Genomic DNA, 23,322 nt, shown 5'->3' with positions numbered 1-23,322 from the left:
CACAAGAGCGCGCTCGCGCGACCTCGCGAGGGTATGCGCGCGTCACTTGACAACGCCCCCTACTAATGATAACCCGCCCGCTCTCGTCCGGCTCAAGGCAACCGGGGCCAGACATCTGTCAGGTCGGGGGGACAAAGGCAAAGCGAGCGTGTGTGAGAGAGAACCAACACAAGTCGGACAAGTTTCCCGGTCTTCACCACAACTTAATTTGTATTTTTTTTTTTTTTTACTCAACTTGAAGTCGAGTTTCAAGGGGCCCGTAAAAATGATGACCATGACCCAAATGGAGGCCACGGTGCGCTACGACAATGGCTACGATTATGAGTACATGCTCCAAGAGGACGAGTGGGACCGGGACATGCTGCTCGACCCGGCCTGGGAGCAACAGCAGAGGAAAGTAAGTCCAAAAAAAAAAGTGGCCCAGGAACGCACCAAAAACCCTCAACGGAACCGCGTTTGGTTTGAGCGTTTGTTTGACATCCTCGCCTTGACATCTATGTACTACTAGTCCACTCTGTCCTCACTAGTAAGACTCACTAGTTTTTGTCTAGAAATTCTGCATTATAGTCACTAGTGAGGTAAAACTACACCAGTAAACATCTCCACGTATGGTATTTATGTGAACTATAGACTGGTATAATGTCATTAGCAGTAATGGTACAGGGGTGCTCAAATTCGGTCCTCGAGAGACCCTATCCAGCCTGTTTTCCATATTTTCCTCCTGCAGCACAGCTGAATCTAATCATCAGCTAATCGGCAATCTTTACAGAAGCCTGATAACAATCCTGATCGAGAATCAGGTGTGTTAGTGGCGAGAAACATGGAAAACAGCCTGGATAGGGGCTCTTGAGGACCGAACTTGAGCACCCCTGTACTAGTAGCATCATGCAGTTTTCAACTAGTGCAGTTTTGCCTCACTACTAACATGTAATTGTCCTACTAGTGAGAACAAAAAGTATACTAGCACACGGACCTCTAAGCTAGTAAGACAACAGTAACTTGAACAATTTTGCATAAACAGTAGTAGACACTAGTAGTAACATTTTTCCACTACTATGTGACATTTCTGCACACTTGTAGGACAACCCTGGAGAGAGCATCTACATGCTACTCGGGAGGCAGAACTGAACTAGTTGGCATTTGCATGCTAGTAGTACTGCTCGTGACGCGCTAGATAGTAACAAGTAGAATTTTATAACATTACTAGTAGTGCTACTAGCACACAATTATCAACTTGTAGTTTCTTTACTAGTGAGGGCAGGTTATTAGAATGGCAACAGGTGGATACAAGTTAATTGCATCTTCTGCCATCTAGTGGAAGAGCATTTAATGGCTCTGCCTGTCACTATATGTCACCAGCATAGATAGGTGAAAGTTATTTGTTGTAAATAAATAATAAATTTCTGATGAATGAAACAAAATTGCACATTTTCACCATTAGTTGTGCACCTCTTCAGTTATATCCCCTTTAACTGCGTACTTCACAAACTGTGAATGAGGTCATACCTCTATTTAAAATGGAGATTAGAACGTATACATTGATGATGTTTACTCCAAATGTCACCAAAATGAAGTAAAACGTGCCAAACCAGCAGTCATGGACCTCAACAGTCTCCCTGCCGACTCTTTGACGGACGGATGCGGCGGGTACCAGCTAGGCTAACAATAGCCTTGCTTTCCAGCGGCTCTGCTCTCTCTCTCCGGTGATACGCCGGGAATGCGAGCTGTCAACAGATGCTCCCAACACATGATGACGCTCTGGGGATTTAGAATGGACGCTGCGTCTAATTTTAACCACAGCCACGGGCGGGCATTGTAGTAGGGCTAAGCCGCTGTCCTTGGCGCGGAATTCTTTTGTTTATAGCGACGACACGCAGAAAATATTGCACCAGCCTGACTGAATATAACTTCGGGCCCCCCCATGCTCACAGTTGATTTGAGGGCTTTATGACTTGGCTTCTTTGCACAGCTGGAGGCCTCAGCTCCTTAACTTCTATGTGCCCCCCCCCCCATTCCCACCCAGTTGGGATGAGGAAACTGTGTATTTGTGGCAACGTACAGTGGAACATAGGGCTGCACTATTATAGCCAAAATGATAATCACCGTTATTTTAATCAATCCAAATTATTAATACCAACTAGGCTAAGTGCCATTTCTGGAGAAATTGCATTTGAATGCTGAAAGCTGAATTATAATAGCTGAATGCTAAGATTTGAATACATGTGAAATGCTTATGAAGTAAATTGAGGGATAAATGATGACCTCCTGGTTACTGTATAATGCACTTTACCAACTATGCCACCGAGCAATATCAGACACCTGGTAATGATGATTTGGCAAAAAAAAAAAAAAATCCATATTGTTGAGCCCTACTAAATATAGTGTAAAGTAGACCCACTAAACACTTCATTAGTTAGCAATGGTGTTGAATTACACTTGATCCTTCTGAATAGTTTGCCTCTCACAGGACTAAATAAGGTATTCAAAAATATTAGAAAAAATGTATGAAATAGAATTGTAGTGACCTTATGTTGTGGCAGGTATACAGTACAAGTCCAGATCGATTGTGTATATATAGCCGTTTTTCCATTGCATAGTTTTTTCCCGCTATTATAAGTGAGTGTGGTCGAGTACGTCGCTTTAGCATCGTTGTAGCTGCTAAGTTGCTTTCAGATCAGGGTGGTCGTGCTGCTTTGTCACCTGGCACCGTGGACTTTCTCATGCCTGACATTCACTGTGAACATTCACAGCTTTGCCCAGGGCCACACCAAGCAGCCTTTCCCATGCTCTGCAATAGTGAAAATTTACATGAGAACAGCTAAGTGGAATGCTGGACCGGACAGTAGTTTGTATAAAAACACATTTGTATGAGTTTTGGATTTGACGTGTATGTTAGTATTTCCAGCGATCAAATACTGTAGCAACCAGTCCAGGTCCACTACCCAAATGAGGACAAGCACAATTGAGTAGTGTCAGGTTCAGGCAACCTAGAAGATTTAATAAACAACAAATCAGAAAGGAAAACAAGAGGTTTAAATATTTTTTGCTCGCGAGGAGAACGGAATCAGATGTGCCCAGTTAGTCTCTTATCGCGCTCTGGACACGCGTCGCCGTTTCCTCTCTTTTTATTGGATATTCACTAGTTACATAGCGATTGCTGTTCTAAAGGGGAGGGGAACACACAACAGCAACCTCAAAGCAGTCATGGATACAAATCATCGTGAAGATAATAATGTAGACATGTTTTTCTTCAGCACTGAAAGTTTCAAAGTCAAAGCTTCAAAAGTGAAATAGCAAAATATTCCAGTCGTCATTGTGCGATAAGGCCACAGTTTTTGAAGATGACGGTGCACAAGTCATACTCACTTTTACTTTCTTCACAGAATAAATGCTTAGAGAAAATATGAGGTAAATGTTTGTACATTATTCCTAACAAGTAGAAATTGGATAGATGGGGATAATAATGCAATGAAACACGAGTAACTATTCTTTTACCCTGAAAAGTAAAAAACAAAAAACGAGTTTTTCATTTTGTTGTATATGACAGACAACCATAGTATATGTTATTCATAAGAATTTGTCTTTGTAGTTGGACTATTTCATCTTTTTTCCATTTTTCTCAGGCCTGTCAGCTTTACCTTGCACGTCCCCAGAGGCATCAGCCACCAGATTTACAGGCTTGGTTCCTGCTCTATGTGATTCATAAATATTTTTAGTCCAGGCCATCACTGGTCAGTAGCCCTGCGTGGGAGAGGGTTTGAGTGCTCGGAAACGTGGGCCGCGGGATTCTTGCGACTTTATTCCGAGTCAAATTTGGCGCACCAGCAGGCTGCGGTTCTTAACAAGGATGGTGACAGCTCAGTCACGCACCCGAGGGGAGCTCTCGCTGTGAAATGTGATGGCCTTTTTGCTCTGAATGTCGAAATGGGCGAGTACTTTGCAGCCACAGGCGGTGCAAGGATGTGAAAATGAACCTTGTGCATTGTTGAATTTACAAAGACAAAAAAATAGTATATCGATTTCTGATCATTCTTGACCTCATCCGGGTCGTGGGTGAGCTGAAGTCTAGCCCTGTTGACTTTGTGGTTATATATATATATATATATATATATATATATATATATATATATATATATATATATATATATATATTAGGTGTGTCAAAATTAGTGTGTTAATTTAAAGTTCCTTTAACACCACAATTTTTTTCCCCATGTCAAAGTTTAGCAGTAATACATTTAATAACAATATTTTTGAAAACTGGTGTCAAGTTGCATTTTACAATTTTTTTTTAAATGTGCAGCATTTCACAAGTTACTGTCACGAATGTCTTACAAATGCAATGATGCCATCTAGTGCAGAAAAATGACCACCACAAATCAATATCACACTTGTTTTTTTACAGTACAATACATATTTTTTAACTCAGTTTTATGAATTATGAAATTATTGTATCAATGACTAAAAGATGCAGCCATTTTTCTATTCGTTAATCATTTTTTTCCCACTTTTATGTTATGAAGAGTATGAAATCTTAGAAAATATATTTTATTGTACATTTAAAACAGATAAAAAAAATTCAATTAATCATGAGCCAACTATTGAAGTCATAAGATTAATTACGATTAAAAAATGTAATCGCCTGACACCCCTAATATATATGCTTTTGTCCTGGCATGCATTTAAGGCATGCCGTATATATGAGGAATTTCCTCCTGTGTGTAGTTTTTGTTTTTTGAACCAAGCCTATGATGTCATACTTAAGTGACAACGAACTGTGGGTAAACTTTTTTTTTTTTTTGACAAGGTCACAACAGGTGTATTGTGTATGAAGATGTCCATTATGGTATTACTGTATTTGACTTATTCAGTTAATTATACACAAACTGTCCTCTTTGATCTTAAAATTTTAATCCTGTACAGTATTTTTGCCACTCCGGCACTTCTATAACGAGGGTGACCTGGAAGCGTAATTGAGATAAGAGAGCCACCTCGCGCCTGTAGCCAATCACATTTCAAGTGCCCACACAGTGACGGACAACGGGGAACAATTTCTCTGTCCACATGACATTTTGACTCTCGTTGACACGCCGACACGTTCTGACGTTATTCCCTCGCCGGCGGGTATCTTATCGTGAAGCGCCCCAGAGCGCTCTATATTTAACACCTTATATCAGCCGGAATTCTGAGCTCTGCGGTGGGCTCCCAGCACTTCATCCATTGTTGGCGTGTGAGCAACATGACAAAAATAGGAGGAGGAGGACAATAATCCCATCTTAACTGGATTTACAGTATCTCACAAAGCACATTTGTTCTAGGGATGAAAAGAGGTGACATTTGACACTTCTGGGTCAGTATAGGTCAATGTTTGCCAAACTTAATTGAAAATAGGCTCACATTGTACATTAGAAAAACTCAGCCAACAAAAATGCCACCAAAAGTTTGATCTTGCCTCTATTTAGGCAAGGCACGTTGATTTTGTAGAGCACAATTTGTACACGAGGCACTACCTTGCTTTACAGCTACAGAAAACTAAAGTAAGGCAAATATAACCATTTAATAAAAAATGAAACTAATCATTAGTAGTAGTTCATTAAAAATACCGTTGGTTCTCATATACATAGTGTTAGAATAAATGTACATAAGTTATCCCTTATTTACTCTTATAGTATTACAAAGCATGACTTGTGCTCTTGCAGCTGCAAAACAGGAACTGTGACCTTATTACAAGAAAGCGGCTGGAACATTTTGCGGTTAAACCGTTTAACTTTGACTGAAACTTTCAGCGCTGAAGAAAAACATCTGCATTATTGTCTGCGCAATGACTCCGGTATGATATATAAATATCCGGGATGATTGTCACGTTGCTGCCGATTCCCCAAACAGTTTAGAGCAGCAATAGGCTATGTAACCAGGGACTACCCAATAAAAAGAGGAGGTTCGGCGCAGTGGGCTTCGGAATGGGTAGGAGATTGTAATCTGTGCACATCTCTGTCCGTTCTCCTCGCGAGCAAAAATAATCCAAGTCTCTTGTCTTCCTTTCTTGTCTGTTTTATAGCAAGGTCTTAACAGGCCTAATGGAATCATGTACATTAAACAATAGGGGTCCCAGGGTGGACCCCTGGGGAACACCACAGGTCATAGCCATTAGATCTGAGAGAGTACAACTGCAGTTTCATCTGTAGTGGTACAGCACCTAAATTCTGGAGCTAGACACACTGCAGTCCATACAATGGAATGAATGGGGAAGAGTAAAAAGGGGAAGTTTCTCTATCAAGTCCAGAAACTCGGGGTTCAATGCTTATTTCAAGGGAACGTTGTCAGCTCTAATTACATTCTGTCATCAACGTTTTGTTTGATTGACGTGGTATCTCTGTTTTGGTAGACCTTCACCGCCTGGTGCAACTCCCACCTGAGGAAAGCTGGCACTCAAATTGAAAACATTGAAGAAGACATGCGAAACGGATTGAAACTCATGCTGCTTCTGGAAGTGATCTCGGGTATGATTCCAAATTGATGTTTGTTATACTATTTCATTTCTGAATGTACTGCTCTACATTTGTTTAAACAGTTTTCTATAGCAACCTCTTAGAGTATTTACTCACATGACCATCCCACAATGGCATGTTGGCAGGTGAGAGGTTACCTAAGCCGGACAGAGGGAAGATGCGCTTTCACAAGATTGCTAATGTCAACAAAGCACTGGACTTCATTACGAGCAAAGGAGTAAAACTTGTCTCCATCGGAGCTGAAGGTACCGGTAGCTAAATATACACAAAATATCACCATAACTTTCGCTAATATCATTTGTGTTTTGTGATTCAGAGATTGTGGACGGGAATGTGAAGATGACGCTTGGAATGATATGGACGATAATCCTCCGCTTTGCCATTCAGGACATTTCTGTTGAAGGTGTGGTGATAAAATGCATTAAAAAAAATCAGTATTCTAAGGACGCACCTGTGACTTTGTCCTAATATGAATTTTTTTTTCATTAATTTGTACCGCTAACATTTGTGCAGAAACATCTGCCAAAGAGGGCCTCCTCTTGTGGTGTCAAAGAAAGACCGCCCCCTACAGGAATGTTAATGTCCAGAACTTCCATGTGAGGTAAGTCAACATTTGACCTCACTAAGTAATGGATGGGCAGAGGTGGCAAATCCAGGTCCAGAAGGTAAAAAAAACCTGCCACAGTTTGGCTTTAGGCCCTGAAGCTAGCTAGCTAGCTAGCTAGCACAAGGGTGTAAAGCCAAATTGCGGCAGTTTTTTTACCTTCTCGACTCTGATGGTCCCATCAGAGGTGGCAAATCCTGGTCTAGGAGGTAAAAAAAAAACTGACACAGTTTGGCTTTAGCCCCTTGTGCTAGCTAGCTAGCTAGCTCCCTAGCAGGTAATCAAGCATCCAGGGCGCTAGCTAGTAAGCTAGCTAACACCTGAGGCTAAAGCCAAACTGTGGCAGGGTTTTTGCTTTTTTGACCTGGATTTGCCACCTCTGTGGATGGGACATGTTTAAGAGCTAATTTTAGAAAAGCTTCCTTAATCAACACATAGTTTAAATATCTGTCGTATTTTATAGTTACCATAACACAAGCAAATGCACATTTAGAGCGTAACCTACAAAACGAAGAATTCCATCAAGAATCTTGGCACGATTTTTGACATGGCCAAAACTCACGTTTTAAATGGTCGTGAAGCAGCTGGCTTGATTTGCTAAAGTGTGAACTGACCTGTTGGCTCTCTCTGCTCATTGACCGGTGAAGCTGGAAGGACGGCCTGGCCTTCTGCGCCCTGATTCACAGACACAGACCCGACCTGCTCGACTACTCTAAGCTCAGCAAGGTGTCGTGTGTGTGTCACCTGTAACCCGGGATGCTGTGTGTCAGCCCCCCCCAAACACTAACACGGAATGACATGCACACGCACTTATAACATTTCACAGTGTGATCGGATAAAAGCACACTCAACACTAAGCTTTCTACACCGTATCTGCATTTAGAGTAATGCTGTTTTGATTGACATTGTCAGAGAGTTCCTGGTTGCCAGCCAATCACAGGGCACATTTAGACAACCATTCACACTCACATAAACACCTAAGGACAATTTAGAGTCTTTAGCGAACCATATTTTTGGAATGTACCCGTGCAAAAGCGACACAGGAAGGCCAGAGCTGAGATTTGAACCCAGAACCTCAAAAGTGCGAGGCAGACTTCATGCTAACCAAGAGACCACCTGCCGAGATGAAGTTTAGTTGAGAGTTTTTGAAGCTTCTCAATAGGCTGCAGTGCACCTAAAAAATTTAACACTATCAGCAGGATATAACTCCAAACGCTGCCAAAAATAGGCTTAAATTAATACTTCATTTATAGTGTCAATCAAAAGTAGTGCTCTCACTATACTACGAATGTTTGTAGAATCGATCAAATATTTGTAGAATTGAATATTCAATCGATGAATCGACTAATCTGATTAATTTTAATTTTGCGTTAAAGTGTATTACAAAGCATTTTCCCCCTGATTACTGTTTATTAACCAGTAATTGGTGTTTATTTCACATGTCTTATTCGTATAGTGATTTAAAAAAAAAAAAAAAAGGATGATTGATGTACTATGTTACTGGTTCGGTCATTGTTTTACAAAGTAGAAATAATCAGTCTACTTTCATGAAGGACTACAGAAATGCTGAAATCAGAGGATTTGGACAACTTTAAATGAAAAAATGGCTCCAAACGATTACTCAATTACTAAAATACTTTTGATTAATTTATAATCGATTACCTGTCAATTAATTTTGACAGCTCTAATCAAAATGTGCAACATTATCTTTGGAAATGTAGGTTTCTGTTTCAGCCCTTGTAAGGGATTTTATTACAGTATGAGGCATCTCAGTAAATTAGAATATCATGGAAAACGTGAAGTACGCTAGCTTGTTGCTAACACATGGGAAACACTATTATACGGGCTAACAAATAGCATCGATGTGACATTGCTTTAAGCAACGGATATTTAAACACAAACCGTGCAGCAACACATGGACCAGACAGCGTTTACTCACAGGCACATGTTCTTTATCCTCCGCACAAAACAACTACTGTTACAGCCGATTACAGGCACTTGTAGTAGTTGTGAAACTCGTCTTCCTTCACTTTCTCTCTAGTGGGAATGTTGCTTGTACACGAGCGCTTTGGGGGAATTTTCTATTTGAATTGATCCTGCTTGCTTATGTTAATTCCAAGTGTGGCCACTGTGGCTGCTCAGCAGGAGTGACTCATCTGTCGTCGGCCTTGCAACCAGAAGCCCTCGCTTTTCAACGCTGGCTCCAACGGCCACGGAAACATGAGCCCCGACCCTGCGGCGCTCGGCCTCGCCCCTGCTATTAGTCACGTCGCGTACGCCGCAAGAGGCTGCTTGTCCTCATGAGAGCGAAGAACACGCTAGCTCAGTGGAGTATCACAATGAGGCAGGACTTGGTGTGCGAACTCCTACTGCTTTCTCTCTCTCGCTCTCTCACACACTCGCTCACCCTTTCAGATCGCAGACAATGTCATTGTGCAGCTGTTGAGCTTGGCTCCAGGTGAGCGTGCCTGTTGGGCTTGCATTGTTGAAGCATAGAGCCACCATGTTTGTCCTCGCGTCTATCCAAGCATCCGTCCTGGTATCATCTGATCCCTCCATTTCATCCTCTGCTGGATCGAGCGGCAGCTGGCCTTGCCTGTCACGGGGAGCGCAAGCGACTTTGTAGTGGAGAGAACAATGGTTTACTGTTTAGTCCTGCGACAGTAGTCAAAATTATGAGAAGCTATTTCCTGTAACCAACCTTATTTATTATTCGAATAGTTTTTTCCCCCCTGTAATTTAACAATTGGGTCTATATTTGTTTTATACACATCACCCCAAATTTCAGCACAATATGACATGTGAGGTAATACAAGTGAAAAATACAGTATGTGGAGGCCTTTCTTATTTACAAAATTATTGAACTCATAAAGAACAGCTACTGATTTTACCAATTTACGTTTTTGTTTTTTTGTTTTTCGATTTCCAACGCAGTTTATTATCAATGATCACACCCCAAAACTTTGTTTTAATGACTTGCTCAATTTCTATACCATTTAAAAAAAACATTTTGATTTCACTACTAAAATATAATGAGCTGAAAATTACAGCTTTGGGATCACAGTTTGTGGTATATTTAGGCTATTAATATAGGTAATCATAAAAAAATAAATAATAATTGACCGTCAATTCATCTGGGATAGGCTCCAGCTATCAGGATATTATGAGATTAAAAAAAGATGAGAATAAAGTCGTATTATTATTACAATACAAAGCCATTCGTTTTTTAAATTAAATTCTGAATTACAGTGAGGAAAAAATTAACTAGCGAGAACAAAGTAGTCACAAGAAGAAAGTGGTAATATTGCGTACTCATTACACAAATTAAATTTGATTTTTCAAGAAATAATCCTCTATAACCTGAATATAGTTGTAATTTACCAAATAAGTCATATTATAAACATAAGCAATGACTATTGCAACCTTATTCACACATTACTTAATCCACCCTCTGTAATATTTCATCTTTATTCTTCCAACACTAAGATGTTATTCTTTTACATTTTCAACTTTTTTTCCTCGTTCTTTGACTGTTTTTTTCTTTACTTGGTAGATTCAAATTGCTGGACAAAACGGCATTTATTTGCCCAATTCTCATGGATTCACTAGCAAAAATATGTGTCGGTTTTAATTAAAAAGCTTCTGCAAATTGCTTGGCTTTTAAGTCAGCATTTAACATCCCACTGTGACACGCAAGATAAATCGCTTGATCTGAAACTCAATTAACGACATAGCAGTCATTAAGTAGATTCCGCAATTGCTGTGTCAAAACGTTATCGATTTTTTTCCCCCGCTGAGACACTCGCCTCATTGATCAAACACTAAAGTCTAATGAAAGTTCGACACGTGAGCTTTTTCAGCTGCAGGTCTTCTGATGAATAAATGCGAGTTGCATGCAAGCGATGAGGAAGTATAACATACGCGCCGTAGCATGAAGGTCAGGCCCGGTGGCATTTGAAGTCTGCCATTGCTGTTGAGTCACGTGGAATTGTATTTCTTTATTTACTGTAGGATGATCCCCTGGGGAACCTGAACCTGGCTTTTGAAATAGCGGAGAAACACCTGGACATTCCCAAAATGCTTGATGCTGAAGGTAATCATTTAGGAAAGCTGGGTGTGTGTTTGTGTGTGTGTGTGTGTGTGTGGGGGGGGGGGGGGGGGGTTATATGCCAATCGTAATAGTAGGCATGTAAAAGTCTTCAAGGACCCATGCTTGAAATTGACTAGTAATTTGTCCATTTTGGTTTGAAGCAGCCATTTTGGCCAAATTCTGCAAGCAGCTGTCCTAAAGTGGTGTGAAATTACCAAACTTCTGTTCCTGTGCTACTTAACTCATTCACTGCCAGTGACGCCTATAGACGTCAAAAATTCATTTGAACTATTTCTATTAGTTTAACTTTTCCCCCCCACTTTTGTTAACAAGAGTATGAAAACCTAGATTTTTTTTACTGTACATTTAGAACAGATATAAAATTTGTGATTAATCGATTAATTACAACAACAAAAAAATTATCGTCTGATGCCCCTAATTTTTAATAATATTTTCTTCTTTTTTTTATTAGGGTCATCAGGCGATTATTATTTTTTTATTGCAATTAATCACATGACTTCACTAGTTAACTCAAGATTAATCAGAAATTTTACATCTGTTCTAAATGTACAATGCATTTTTTTCTAGGTTTTCATATGCTTGTTGAAAAAGTGAAACTAATAGAAATAGTTCAAATGAATTTTTGAAACCTATAGCCGTCAATGGCAGTGAATGAGTTAATGTCGGATTAACTTGGCATTAAAATGTGATCATCATTTTGAGGATTCCCTGTAAAAAGTGGGCTGTAATTTGGTCCCACTCTAAATAAAGTCAAATTTACTTGTTTTAGCTGCATTTTTTTTTGTTATTCTGTTGTCTATCCGCTATGTTAATATCTCTTGTTTTCATATTGACGTCACCTTCCCCCTCCCCCGACAGATATCATCAACACCCCCAAGCCTGACGAAAGAGCCATCATGACGTATGTGTCCTGCTTCTATCATGCTTTTGCTGGCGCGGAACAGGTACGCAAAATCCTCTTATTACATGATTTTCTTTTCCATCTGTATATGTTAATATAAGGATATACACATTGAGACTCACTCACTTTTTTTTTTTTTTCAATCCAGTACAGTGCATTTGTGACGTACAGTTCAATTGTATTGAACTTTAGTTGCAACACATTTGCATTTAATCGTTTAGAATTGTTAGTTGTACTTAATGTGCAATACGTTTTAAATGAATTATTATTTAAGTTCAGTTCTTTATTTATTTCTTAGATTTAAATGCAGTGTTAATGTAAAAACTGCCTAATGTTATAATGGCTTACAATAATATTAAATGCACTTTTTAGGAGTAAAACCTGCCTCATTTTTAATGAACATTTGGGCCTTCTTGTCTTTTCGAGAAAATTTTCGAGAACCAATAATGAGTTCATTCTCTTAGCACATCCCCACTGGCAGCGAACCCCCAAATTTTATTTTGAGACTAATGATGGAATCAGTGTGGCCCACTGTCAACTGACCGTAATGAAATTTGAGTTGTTGTTTTTTCTTTTCTCCCCACCTCAGGCTGAGACGGCTGCCAACAGAATTTGTAAGGTGTTGGGTGTAAACCAGGAGAATGAGAAGCTGATGGAGGAGTATGAGAGGTTGGCCAGCCAGGTAATGACGATGAAAAATGTTGCGCAAGTTTGTTATACCGTGACAAAAAAAAAATAAATACATGTAGCTGTGCTGCTAACCAGCTACATTTTTAAACGGACTACAATTGCTCATTTTCGACTATTTAAATGAATCGTGCAAAGCTCCATGACGGCGTCAAGCCATCTTAACGTCTTAATTATCTCGCCGTGGTCCCATCCAGCTGCTGGAGTGGATCCGCCGCACCACTCCCTGGCTGGAGAACCGGACCCCGGAGAGGACCATGGCAGAGATGCAGAGGAAGCTGGAGGACTTCCGGGACTACCGGCGCCAGCACAAGCCTCCCAAGGTGCAAGAGAAGTGCCAGCTGGAAATCAACTTCAACACGCTGCAAACCAAGTTGCGCATCAGCAACCGGCCCGCCTTCATGCCCTCCGAGGGGAAGATGGTGTCTGTGAGTTACTCCAAATTCTTCCTTCGCTGAACTTGGCGTCATTGATTGCCAGGCTAGGAGAGAGACTCAGCAGAGCATGTGGTGATTTCTCCCCCCCCCCCCCCCCCATTGATTGTGCCTCCAGGATATTGCCACAGCATGGCAGGGCTTGGAGCATGCAGAGAAGGGATACGAGGAGTGGCTCCTCACAGAGATTCGCAGGTTGGAGAGATTGGACCACCTGGCTGAAAAGTTTCGCCAAAAAGCCAGCAATCATGAAAATTGGGCCAGCGGTGAGCAGTTGTTCAAACAGTAGATATAAAAAGGCCTCACACATCTTTTCGAATGCCAAATTTGCGTGAGATCTAAAAAAAAATTTGTCCAAAATAGAGAAATTTACAGCCTGTACAACTCGATTAAAAATAAAAAAATATATCCTTCAAAGAGAGGAAATAAAAATAAACAACTGTAATAATGTGATTGCACAAGCGTGGAACAAGGTTAATTTAGTTAAAGAAAAATAACACCAATTTTTTTTTTCATTAACGAAATAAAATAAAAACTAAAATGTTAAAAAAAAAAAAACACAAAAACTAAAAATAAATTTTATATTTACAAAACTAAAACTCTAAAATTATAGCTATTATGAGACTTTGGATGTGATTTTAAGTATATTTGTTTCGATATTAACCGAAATAAGGACCTTTGAAAATGTGTCACAGAAGTGACGTCGTCTGGCAGCAGCCAATAGAAAAGCACCTTCAGACGACATCACTCCGAGGCGACCATTTTGTGGGCTTGACTTTTGGCTCCAATGGCTCAGCTCGCCTGCTTTTTCATTTAACTCAGCCGAAATATAACGTTAGGTAAGAAATGTGTTATTTTTTTTCATTTTATAATATTGCGCACAAGTAATGCACTTTAAAAACAAACACAAAAACTAATACTGACACTAAAGTAAAACTAAGCTTTTTTTTTTTTTTTTTTTTAACTAAAACGAATAAAAACAGAACCACTGTGAAAACTAATTAAAACGAACTAGATTTAAAAAAATAAAATAAAAAACCTCAAAATAAAAACTAACTAAAATGAAAATTCCGAAACTATAATAACTCTGTCGTGGACACCGTCTTATAACTGCGAATGAAACAGAGGCAGCACACAACTGCCACCATTCAAAGTGCCTCAACCCCAAATAAAGTTAAGCTTATACAAGTTATAGCTCACATTAATAGTGGAAATCACAAAAGCATGGCATTCGAACAGGGGGTGTGTAGACTTTACACATCCGCTGTGCATGTGTCCCTTATGTCTTTTCACACTTTTTTTTATTTTTTTTTTTACTTATGTGCCATTTGTTTTAAGCTTGAGCTAAGCCCGGATCGTTCCATAGTCTCCATAGTGTTCATTATCACCATGAGAAAATCTATGTTTGAATCTAAACTTCTAATCTTTCTCCTCTAATGTGTGCTATCAGGCAAAGAAATGTTGCTCTCCCTGAAAGATTACGAAACGGCCACCCTGACACAAGTAAAGGCAATGCTTCGAAAACACGAGGCCTTTGAGAGCGACTTGGCAGCTCACCAAGACCGAGTGGAGCAGATTGCCTCCATTGCGCAGGAGCTTAAGTACGCAACCCCACTCCACATTTTCTGTCATTGTCCGAGACCGTGTATCGGGACTGTGAAGTCACTCCACAATTTATGTCAGACAAATGGCAGAGGCTTAGTCCACATGTACATGCCTATTTTTTAACTCTTTGACTGCCAAAAACGTTAAATAACGTTTAGTAAAATCCTAGGGAGGAGTGCCAAAGACGTTAAAAGACGTTTGTTTCAAAACAGAGGTGAAACTAACCATTTTCTATTGTTGATTACTGAAAAACGGAATAAGGTAGAAACAAACTTTTTTTTCTGATGAAAGATGAGAGTCCAATCTTTCATTTGGTAGTATGTGTGTTTCCATAGTCCAAACACATAATTTTCTGTGGACCTTGAAAGATCAGTCAAAATGCTTAAATCGGCTGGCACCCACGGCATCCCTTTTCTGAAAACGTCTGGCAGTCAAAGAGTTAAGAACATAAATCGCCCTATCTTCAGTTTTTTTTTTTTTAATATATATAGACAGTATATCAAAAAAGCTACGTTTGTCTAGGAAAATATAAACAATTTTTAGTAGTGAGTGTATGATATATGCGTGTTTGAGTGGACATGGCCTGAATGTGCTTGTACGTTTCCTATTTTTGCTTTGGTTAATTTACGTTTTGATTTTAATTAGTTGAGTCATTAGATAGTGCTGTGCAATTAATCAAAATTCAATTACAGTTTCAATTATCACACTCCACAATTATAAAATCGTAAACAAAAAAAAAAGATTATTAATATTAATTTTGAGTTGTTTAAATGTATATTCACCTTTTTTTTATTTTAAAATGACACCTTTAATAAATTTAGTTTGGTCCAAAAGGAACTTACATAATTATAGTGTTTAAAATAATTTCATTTGTCTTTATATTTTTAAATGTTTAAACATTTTCTTTTTTTTACCCCAAAAATTTTCATTTGATAATCGTGATTTCAATTATTATCAAAATAATCGTGATTATTATTATTTTTTTTTCATAATCGAGCAGCCCTATCGTGAGATGTCCTGAAAAATGGATGACCCTTTACAACAAACAACCAAATTTGCACAGGAAAAAAAAAATGCTGCATTTGAACCTTTTGGCTCTGAGACTATAGATTCCACACAGGTGGACTTTTTATTTTATTCCTATATTCTTATTGGTGCTATTTATCATCATCAGTCATTTAGGTCAACATTGGATCAGTCAGAAATCATCAGGAAACTTCTGGAGTCGGCTGCACTGAGAGAAAAGGGGGTGAATAATTTTGCACAGCCTTATTTTCAGTTATCTATATGTAAAAATAAAATTTTTAAAAAGTTAAAAATATCATATATTTTGTTCCACTTCACAATTGACTGTGAAAAGAAAATCCAATTTGATATCTTTGTTTGAAATGTGGCAAAAGGTCAAAAAGTTCAAGGGGGCTAAGACTTTCGCAAGGCACTGTATCTGCCATCATAAAGGTCCACGTTTTCCTTTCCAGTGAGCTGGACTACCATGACGTGGCAGCTGTAAACCAGCGCTGCCAGAGCATCTGCGACTTGTGGGACCGGCTGGGAACCCTGACCCAGAAAAGGAGGGAAGCATTGGAGGTGAGGAGCATTAACAGTACATGGGCAAGGAGGAACATATCACGTCATATGGACGTCCTGGCGTGTGTGACAAGTCTCCACCAGAGTGCGCTAATGATCCACATCAGTAGACGCGGATCGCTTTCAACCCAAAATATCCACAGCTCTTTCACATGGTATTGGATTAAGACATGGCTGTCATCATGTGGCCTGTGACTGGCTCCGGTCCCAATGGTCACTTCCTCTGATCCGTGCTGCCCATTCCTGACCTGCAACTGCATTAGGTCCCAGGAAAAGGTCTGAGGATTAAGTGTGAATGACAGCAACAGAGGGCTGTTGTCCGTCCACGTCCCACTCAACACAATCCCCCTCTGACCCAGCCAAAGTTGAGGTTAACAAGGCCATGCTAATGTTATTCTCTCCGAGGTTAGTCGTCAAAACAGGTGCCCGGGGGGGGGGGGGGGGGTGTGTTTGTAGTGGGATTTGTATGGAAGAGGTCAACTTGGACATTTTGAGTCCTTATTTTTCAGGGTTTTATGTCATGTGGTAATTCTTCCAGCGTACAGAAAAGCTGCTGGAGACCATCGACCAGTTGTTCCTGGAGTTTGCCAAGCGCTCGGCTCCTTTCAACAACTGGATGGAGGGAGCCATGGAAGACCTGCAGGACATGTTTATGGTGCACACCGTAGAGGAAGTCCAGGTAGGCTCACAGTGCTTAAAATTAGATTTTTTTTTTTCTTCTATTCAACAATTTAACTATTGTAAGTGCCAAGTTAACAGAATAATCCATCCCTCCACCATTTTCTCTATCACTTGTCTTCACTGATTATTATTGTCTAATAAAAGTGAGGCTTGGTAAAGTATACAACATAAAGATTATATAAGTGCACTCCATTTCCCCTTATGATCAAGTTGAATTTTTAATATTGTGGACTATTCAAGTTGATCCTGGACTCGCGAGCTCTAGACTCCTGTAATATTTGCTGCATTAATTAATTTTCCCTCTTTTTAAAACTGGTTAATTAAATGTAGGATGTATATCCAATTTGAAAAAAAATGATTTATCTCATTAAATAACTGAACAACAAATAAAAATTATATATATTTTACATAAACCATGAACAATTAATGTATTTTATTAAATAATTGTGTAATTAATCATATTTAGAATAAATACAAAATGAGAATGACTACGAATGACTTGGCCTAGAGCTTTATGATATGGACAAAATTATTTATTCCGATATTGGCAATTTTATATCCCGATAACGATATTTATCCTGATGTAGTATTTTCCCCTAATTTAAATGAAATTAGGTGCAATTGTTTGTGATATTTTTTCAATTTATTTATAAATTGCATATATTGTCGACTACACAATTAAGTGACTTAAATAATTAATTTTCACACATATCTAATGGCTAAATAAATGCCATTCAAAATAGCTGGTTTTAGAACTAAATACAACACAGTGATTCAAGTAACTTTCAAGTATGCCTACCATTTATACAGTAAAACTATTACTGGGCAGAAGAAAATAAATTACAGGCTTCCCTCCGTGGTGGCTAGTTAAATGTAATAATATTAGATTTTTGTTTTATATCACATCTGTGATATTTGTAATCTTTTTCATGGTCAAACTGTGGCCATCAAAAAAAAAACGTCTATTCACAGTGTTTAAGACGGCCATAGAAATAAGTTAAATTAAAAGTAATATACTTTTAACATTCTCCAACTTCCCTCCGTTTGACTTGAATTCAAACTGATTGATGATTCGCCACGTGGAATGTGTATACTGAACAAAATGATCAGACCTGACAAAACGTCGACATTCCAACAGCATTTCCAGCACTTCCCTTTTCCTCTCCGTCTGCCCTCCAGAGTCTAATTGCGGCTCACGAGCAGTTCAAAGCGACTCTCCCGGAGGCGGATGCTGAGCGACAGGCCATCCTCGGAATCCACAATGAGGTGCAGAAAATCTCCCAGAGCTACGGGATCAAGGCCAACGTTACCAACCCTTACAGCACCATCACCACCGACGAGCTCCTTGCCAAATGGGACAAGGTAGTCAACGGCTTTGAAAAGCCATTTCAATCGCCACGTTTCTCAAACTCCACGCGTGCTATTTCAGGTGAAGAAGTTGGTTCCTCAGAGAGACAGCGCCATGCAGGAAGAGTTGGCACGCCAGCATTCCCACGAAAGGTTGAGGCGGCAGTTTGCCGCGCAGGCTAATCTAATTGGACCCTGGATCCAGGCCAGGATGGAGGTTCGACGTGACATGATTGCTTGCCATCTATTGCAGGATAATAACGTTTAAATACATTTCACATAAGATTAGGTCAGTGAGGAGACATCTTTAATATGGGGGCGATTTGCTCTCAACAAAGGCAATGGACTCGGTGGTATTTCGAAAGGAATTCTTATGAGTGGCCCGATTGAATTGTTGTTGAACAGGAGATTGGACGCTGCGCGCTGGAGATAGGGGGCACCCTCGAGGACCAGATGACGCAACTCAAGCAGTGCGAGCACGTCATCGTCGCTTACAAGCCCAACATCGACAAGCTGGAGGGAGACCACCAGCTCATCCAGGAGTCGCTGGTGTTTGACAACAAACACACCAACTACACCATGGAGGTACAATTTTGGAGGACATTTTTGTGTAAAAAAAAACAACAACACTTTGTTTGCTTTTGTTCCTTTGCAAACAGGTTGTAGTTATTAAATAACTTTAGGAAAATACTAGAACTTACTCTTTCTTTTGTTTCTTTTTTTTTTTTTTTTACTCCATCGTAAACTTTACAGGCGCCTTACCTTGTCTCACAGGCGTTCACCAGTGAAGGGGCATTGTGAATCCCTAGGAATAGTGTTGAAGTTAATAATTTGAAAATTGCAGTATATTTATGTTTGTATATTTCTAAACTTGTTAAAGTCAACCTTAAACATTTCTTGACATTATGTTATGTGACCTCACTAGTCTAAACATGACATTTTGATTAACTCATTCAAACCCAAAAATGTATTTATATAAAAAAAATATATATATATATATATATATATATATATATATATATATATGCTAGAGCATACAGAAGGCTTTGATGCAGATTCTGACCTAGGTCGCTTAAAGCAATCGTAATTATTACAAAAAACGGCCAGCAGGTGGCAGCAGAGTATAAGAGATCAACCAGGGCCATGTTGCAAAAAGCGTTTTTAGCCATCTTAGGGGGCGGCCATTTTGCTACTAGCTGTCGACTGAAGATGACATCACAGTTGCTCAGGGCTCAAGCAACAAACAATCACAGCTCACCTATTTTCTGAAGCTGCGCTGTGATTGGTTGTTACCTGAGCAACATTGACGTCATCTTCAGTCGACCGCAAGTGGCAAAATGGCCGCCCCCTGAGATGGATAAAAACGGTTGGATTTTGATGCTTAGCTCATATTCCACTAATGCAATATTAACCAAAATAGCATATTTAGACTAGTGGGGCTGCATAGAACATATTATCATCAAAAACATTTTTGGGGGTTGGCTTCCGCTTTAAATCAATCATTGTTAACTACTGTGAGAAATCATTTACATGATCAGTCTTTACATAAATGGATATTATTATTTTAATTACTCACTGTCATGCATGCTGTCATGTGTAGCACATCCGCGTTGGCTGGGAGCTGCTCCTCACGACAGTCGCCCGCACCATCAACGAGATCGAAACTCATATCCTGACCCGCGACGCCAAGGGCATCAGTCAGCAGCAGATGAATGAATTCAGATCTTCTTTCAACCACTTTGATCGGGTAAAGAGTGCCATTGATTGTTCCACGTTATGCTGTTTGCATCAAATATGTGTGTTAATTTAAGCTGTAAATGTTCTAAGTGAGATATGCCAATGTCAACTGTAGTCACAAACAAAATAGAGTAAACGCTTATAACCTTCGTAACGTAATTATTTTTTACGACACATAAATAAAATGAGCCAAATTTTGGAAGTGTGATGTAATTTTATAATATTTTTTTTACTTGCGACCACTCCAAATGTTCAGTGGCATCACAGGCCTGAGCTCTCAATCCCAACCGTGCTTTCCTGTTTTGGTTTAAGAATGGGGACATAGGAAGCACATAAGTCAACTCAACCAAAAATCATCATTAGCTCTCTAGCGCCATCCGGTGTAGCATGGCTTTTATGACTCTAAAGTCAAAAATAAACAATTCTACGTTTAGTTGATGCCCCAGTGAAGGGATGAATTGGGTAATCGCGGGAAATGCTCTGTAACACATCAGGTGTACAGTGCATCAAAAAACATGAAAAATTATGATTTATAATGGGAGTCAATGGACCAAAATGTGGACGTTTTTACTCATGTACTACAAATGTACGTTTCCCACATATAAAAATAACTAATAATTTTGGACGGTGCCATTTTGGACAATTGGGTGCAAGTTAAGCTCACGCAGTGATTTTTTTCATATGCTTTATATTTGATATTAATATTAATAAAAAGCAAATGCCAAAATTTGAACATTTTCCTTACGAGCGTTTAAAAAAACAACAACAAAATATGCTTCATTAGATGTGTGTGCATTGAGTAATGGCAAGATTTAGTACCCTCACACTTATTTATTTGATGGTAGACTCAACTGAGGCCAACTAAATGTTTAATGCTTCTATTGTTTATGTGTTATTCTTTACTTTACTGTGTTCTTTCTCACTGCCTGGTCTTGTGGAGTTATATCAAAACAATCGGATATCAGCATTAAATTAGAATTGGCCCTTAGTGTAAATCCAGCCTTCCTTTCCCGTTCCTGTTCATAACTAATGTATGATAACCCCTCCGACCTCAGAAGAAGAATGGCGCCATGGAGACTGATGACTTCCGAGCCTGCCTCATTTCTATGGGCTACGATTTGGTGAGGGGCTTTAAATGAGCTTTCATTGCGGGCAGGTAGCTTGTGTGTCCACAATATTCAAAACCGCTGTTTTTCTGTCCCATTCAGGGCGAGGTGGAGTTCGCCCGGATAATGATCCTTGTCGACCCTAACGGCACTGGAATCGTCTCTTTCCAGTCTTTCATCGACTTTATGACCAGAGAAACTGCCGATACCGACACTGCCGAGCAGGTTGTGGCATCCTTCCGGATTTTGGCGGCTGACAAGGTTTGTGTTTGAAGAATAGGAATGGCAGCAACGCAGATAAAATATAAGTTATTAGTGCTTCAGTAAAGCGGGATCTTGACCATGTCTGACTGAAAAGTTGAGTTGAGAGCTGTCACGAGATTGGAAGTGCAATCCATGTAGTTCAATATGAATTTTTTACGCTGCATATTCATGGTTCAACGTTCACAAATATACGGATTAAAAAATATATTTTTTCAAAATAGTCACCTATTTGTGCTCAGACTAAGGCAATAAAGATATTGCTTTTCCGCCATCTTAGGAACTAGTAGAAGTGAGTTGAGGAGCTTCATTAAGACCAAAAGTAGAGCTCTACCGCCACCTTGTGGCATTGCGATGCCATGGAAATCTGTTGAAACTCATCAATTTTCACAATGCACGTCACTCTCCCATGCTAATAGCGGAGGTTCATCGTTATGGCGTTTTATATACTGCACACGATAAGTAAATTGAGTTTCCAAGATTGGTCATGAAAAGAATCAAACTGTAAGTCAAGGTGCAACAGTATTTGCCATTCCTACAATATCTGATTACATTTGTCCAATCCTTGCCTTTGCATTGCATCACAGCCGTTCATCCTGGTGGAGGAGCTGAGGAGGGAACTTCCTCCCGAGCAAGCCGAGTATTGCATCATGAGGATGCCGCCCTACAAATCCCCGGGAGCGCCACCGGGGGCGCTGGACTACACCGCCTTCTCCACCGCCCTCTACGGGGAGAGTGACCTTTAACCCTTCACATGGCAACCTCCGGAGGCCCGCTACTTTTTTCTTGATTTAGGAGTTTAGAGAATCTGTATTGAAAGGAGGTTCAATTGCGTTGAATATTTGGGTTGATTCGGAAGAGATGCCTGATTTTGATTCACTGAAACAGCCATATTCAAAATTGATTGCATTGTTTGAAGTTACCTTTTGGGAATGCCTTGTTCAATCCGAGCCTGATACCATCTCAAAAGGCATTTCCAGATGCTTTGAAGTAGACGTATTATGCATTTCCTCAATTTTAAAATATCTTCCCAGCTTTGATAACATGTCTGTGACGTTCATCAAAATTTCCCAAATGATCAACAATTATTGCACACTTATTTCTTATCTTGTTGAAACGTGCCCATTTTAAGAGGTCAACCCTGTCTCGTTCTTTTTGACAGCTCGGCCACTCGTCGGGGTATTATCGAAATACGCAAGTGCAGAAATGCTCACAGATTTTCAGAAATAGACAAAAAAAAATAATGGACGTAATTGGCTGTTTATTTCCACAGTTGATGGGCAAGCCCAACTATTTGTATGCAAGCCATTAAAAAAGTACATTTTCCATAATATGTCCTCTTTAAGTTAATCGAAAAAGCAATTGAAGACATAATCAATGAATTATTACCCAAATGGACGAGGTGGAAATCACTTTAATGCAAAGGTAAAATATTTAAAATCAATTATGCTTTAAAGGCATACACACAAGACACAAAAATACATTTAGAAAAATAATTTCTTAAACTTTTAACTGTGTGTTTTATGCCTTCAATGTATGTGCTGATTAAATAGGTTTACTGTTGTGTTGAAATATTACCCACATTTCTTTTGCTCATGCACGTTTCAACAATTTACGTTTTAAATTGACACTCATTAACTCTAATTTGGCCAATAACAATTCCCAGATTGGTCTCTTGTCACTTTTCATTGTACCCAAGGAACAAAATGAAATAAATGGTATTCAAACAACTATGTTCTGTGTTGTATTGCT

At 39.4% G+C, this 23,322-nt stretch overlaps 1 protein-coding gene across 2 annotated transcripts; it reads left to right on the top strand.

The window, feature by feature from the left end:
• Positions 1–59: 59 nt before the first annotated feature.
• On the top strand, positions 60–23,300 carry actn2b (actinin, alpha 2b). 2 transcript variants are annotated; one of them, XM_077581269.1, is made up of 21 exons: positions 60–397; positions 6,386–6,500; positions 6,635–6,754; positions 6,826–6,912; positions 7,023–7,110; positions 7,761–7,839; positions 11,125–11,206; positions 12,083–12,168; positions 12,715–12,807; positions 13,010–13,240; positions 13,365–13,512; positions 14,697–14,847; positions 16,330–16,438; positions 16,977–17,117; positions 18,299–18,481; positions 18,549–18,683; positions 18,872–19,051; positions 20,067–20,213; positions 21,259–21,324; positions 21,412–21,570; positions 22,158–23,300. In XM_077581269.1, the coding sequence occupies exons 1-21, from the start codon at positions 266–268 to the stop codon at positions 22,314–22,316; spliced, it is 2,691 nt and encodes an 896-aa protein (XP_077437395.1). In that variant the 5' UTR covers positions 60–265; the 3' UTR covers positions 22,317–23,300. The 2 variants fall into 2 exon arrangements, with proteins under 2 accessions (XP_077437395.1, XP_077437396.1); XM_077581270.1 differs by lacking the exons at positions 60–397; positions 6,386–6,500; positions 6,635–6,754; positions 6,826–6,912; positions 7,761–7,839 and having other exon boundaries at positions 7,032–7,110.
• Positions 23,301–23,322: the final 22 nt, after the last annotated feature.

Source organism: Vanacampus margaritifer, chromosome 12 (genome assembly GCF_051991255.1).
Source record: "Vanacampus margaritifer isolate UIUO_Vmar chromosome 12, RoL_Vmar_1.0, whole genome shotgun sequence".
Lineage (NCBI taxonomy): Eukaryota > Metazoa > Chordata > Actinopteri > Syngnathiformes > Syngnathidae > Vanacampus > Vanacampus margaritifer.
This window is presented reverse-complemented; position numbering and strand designations above follow the sequence as displayed.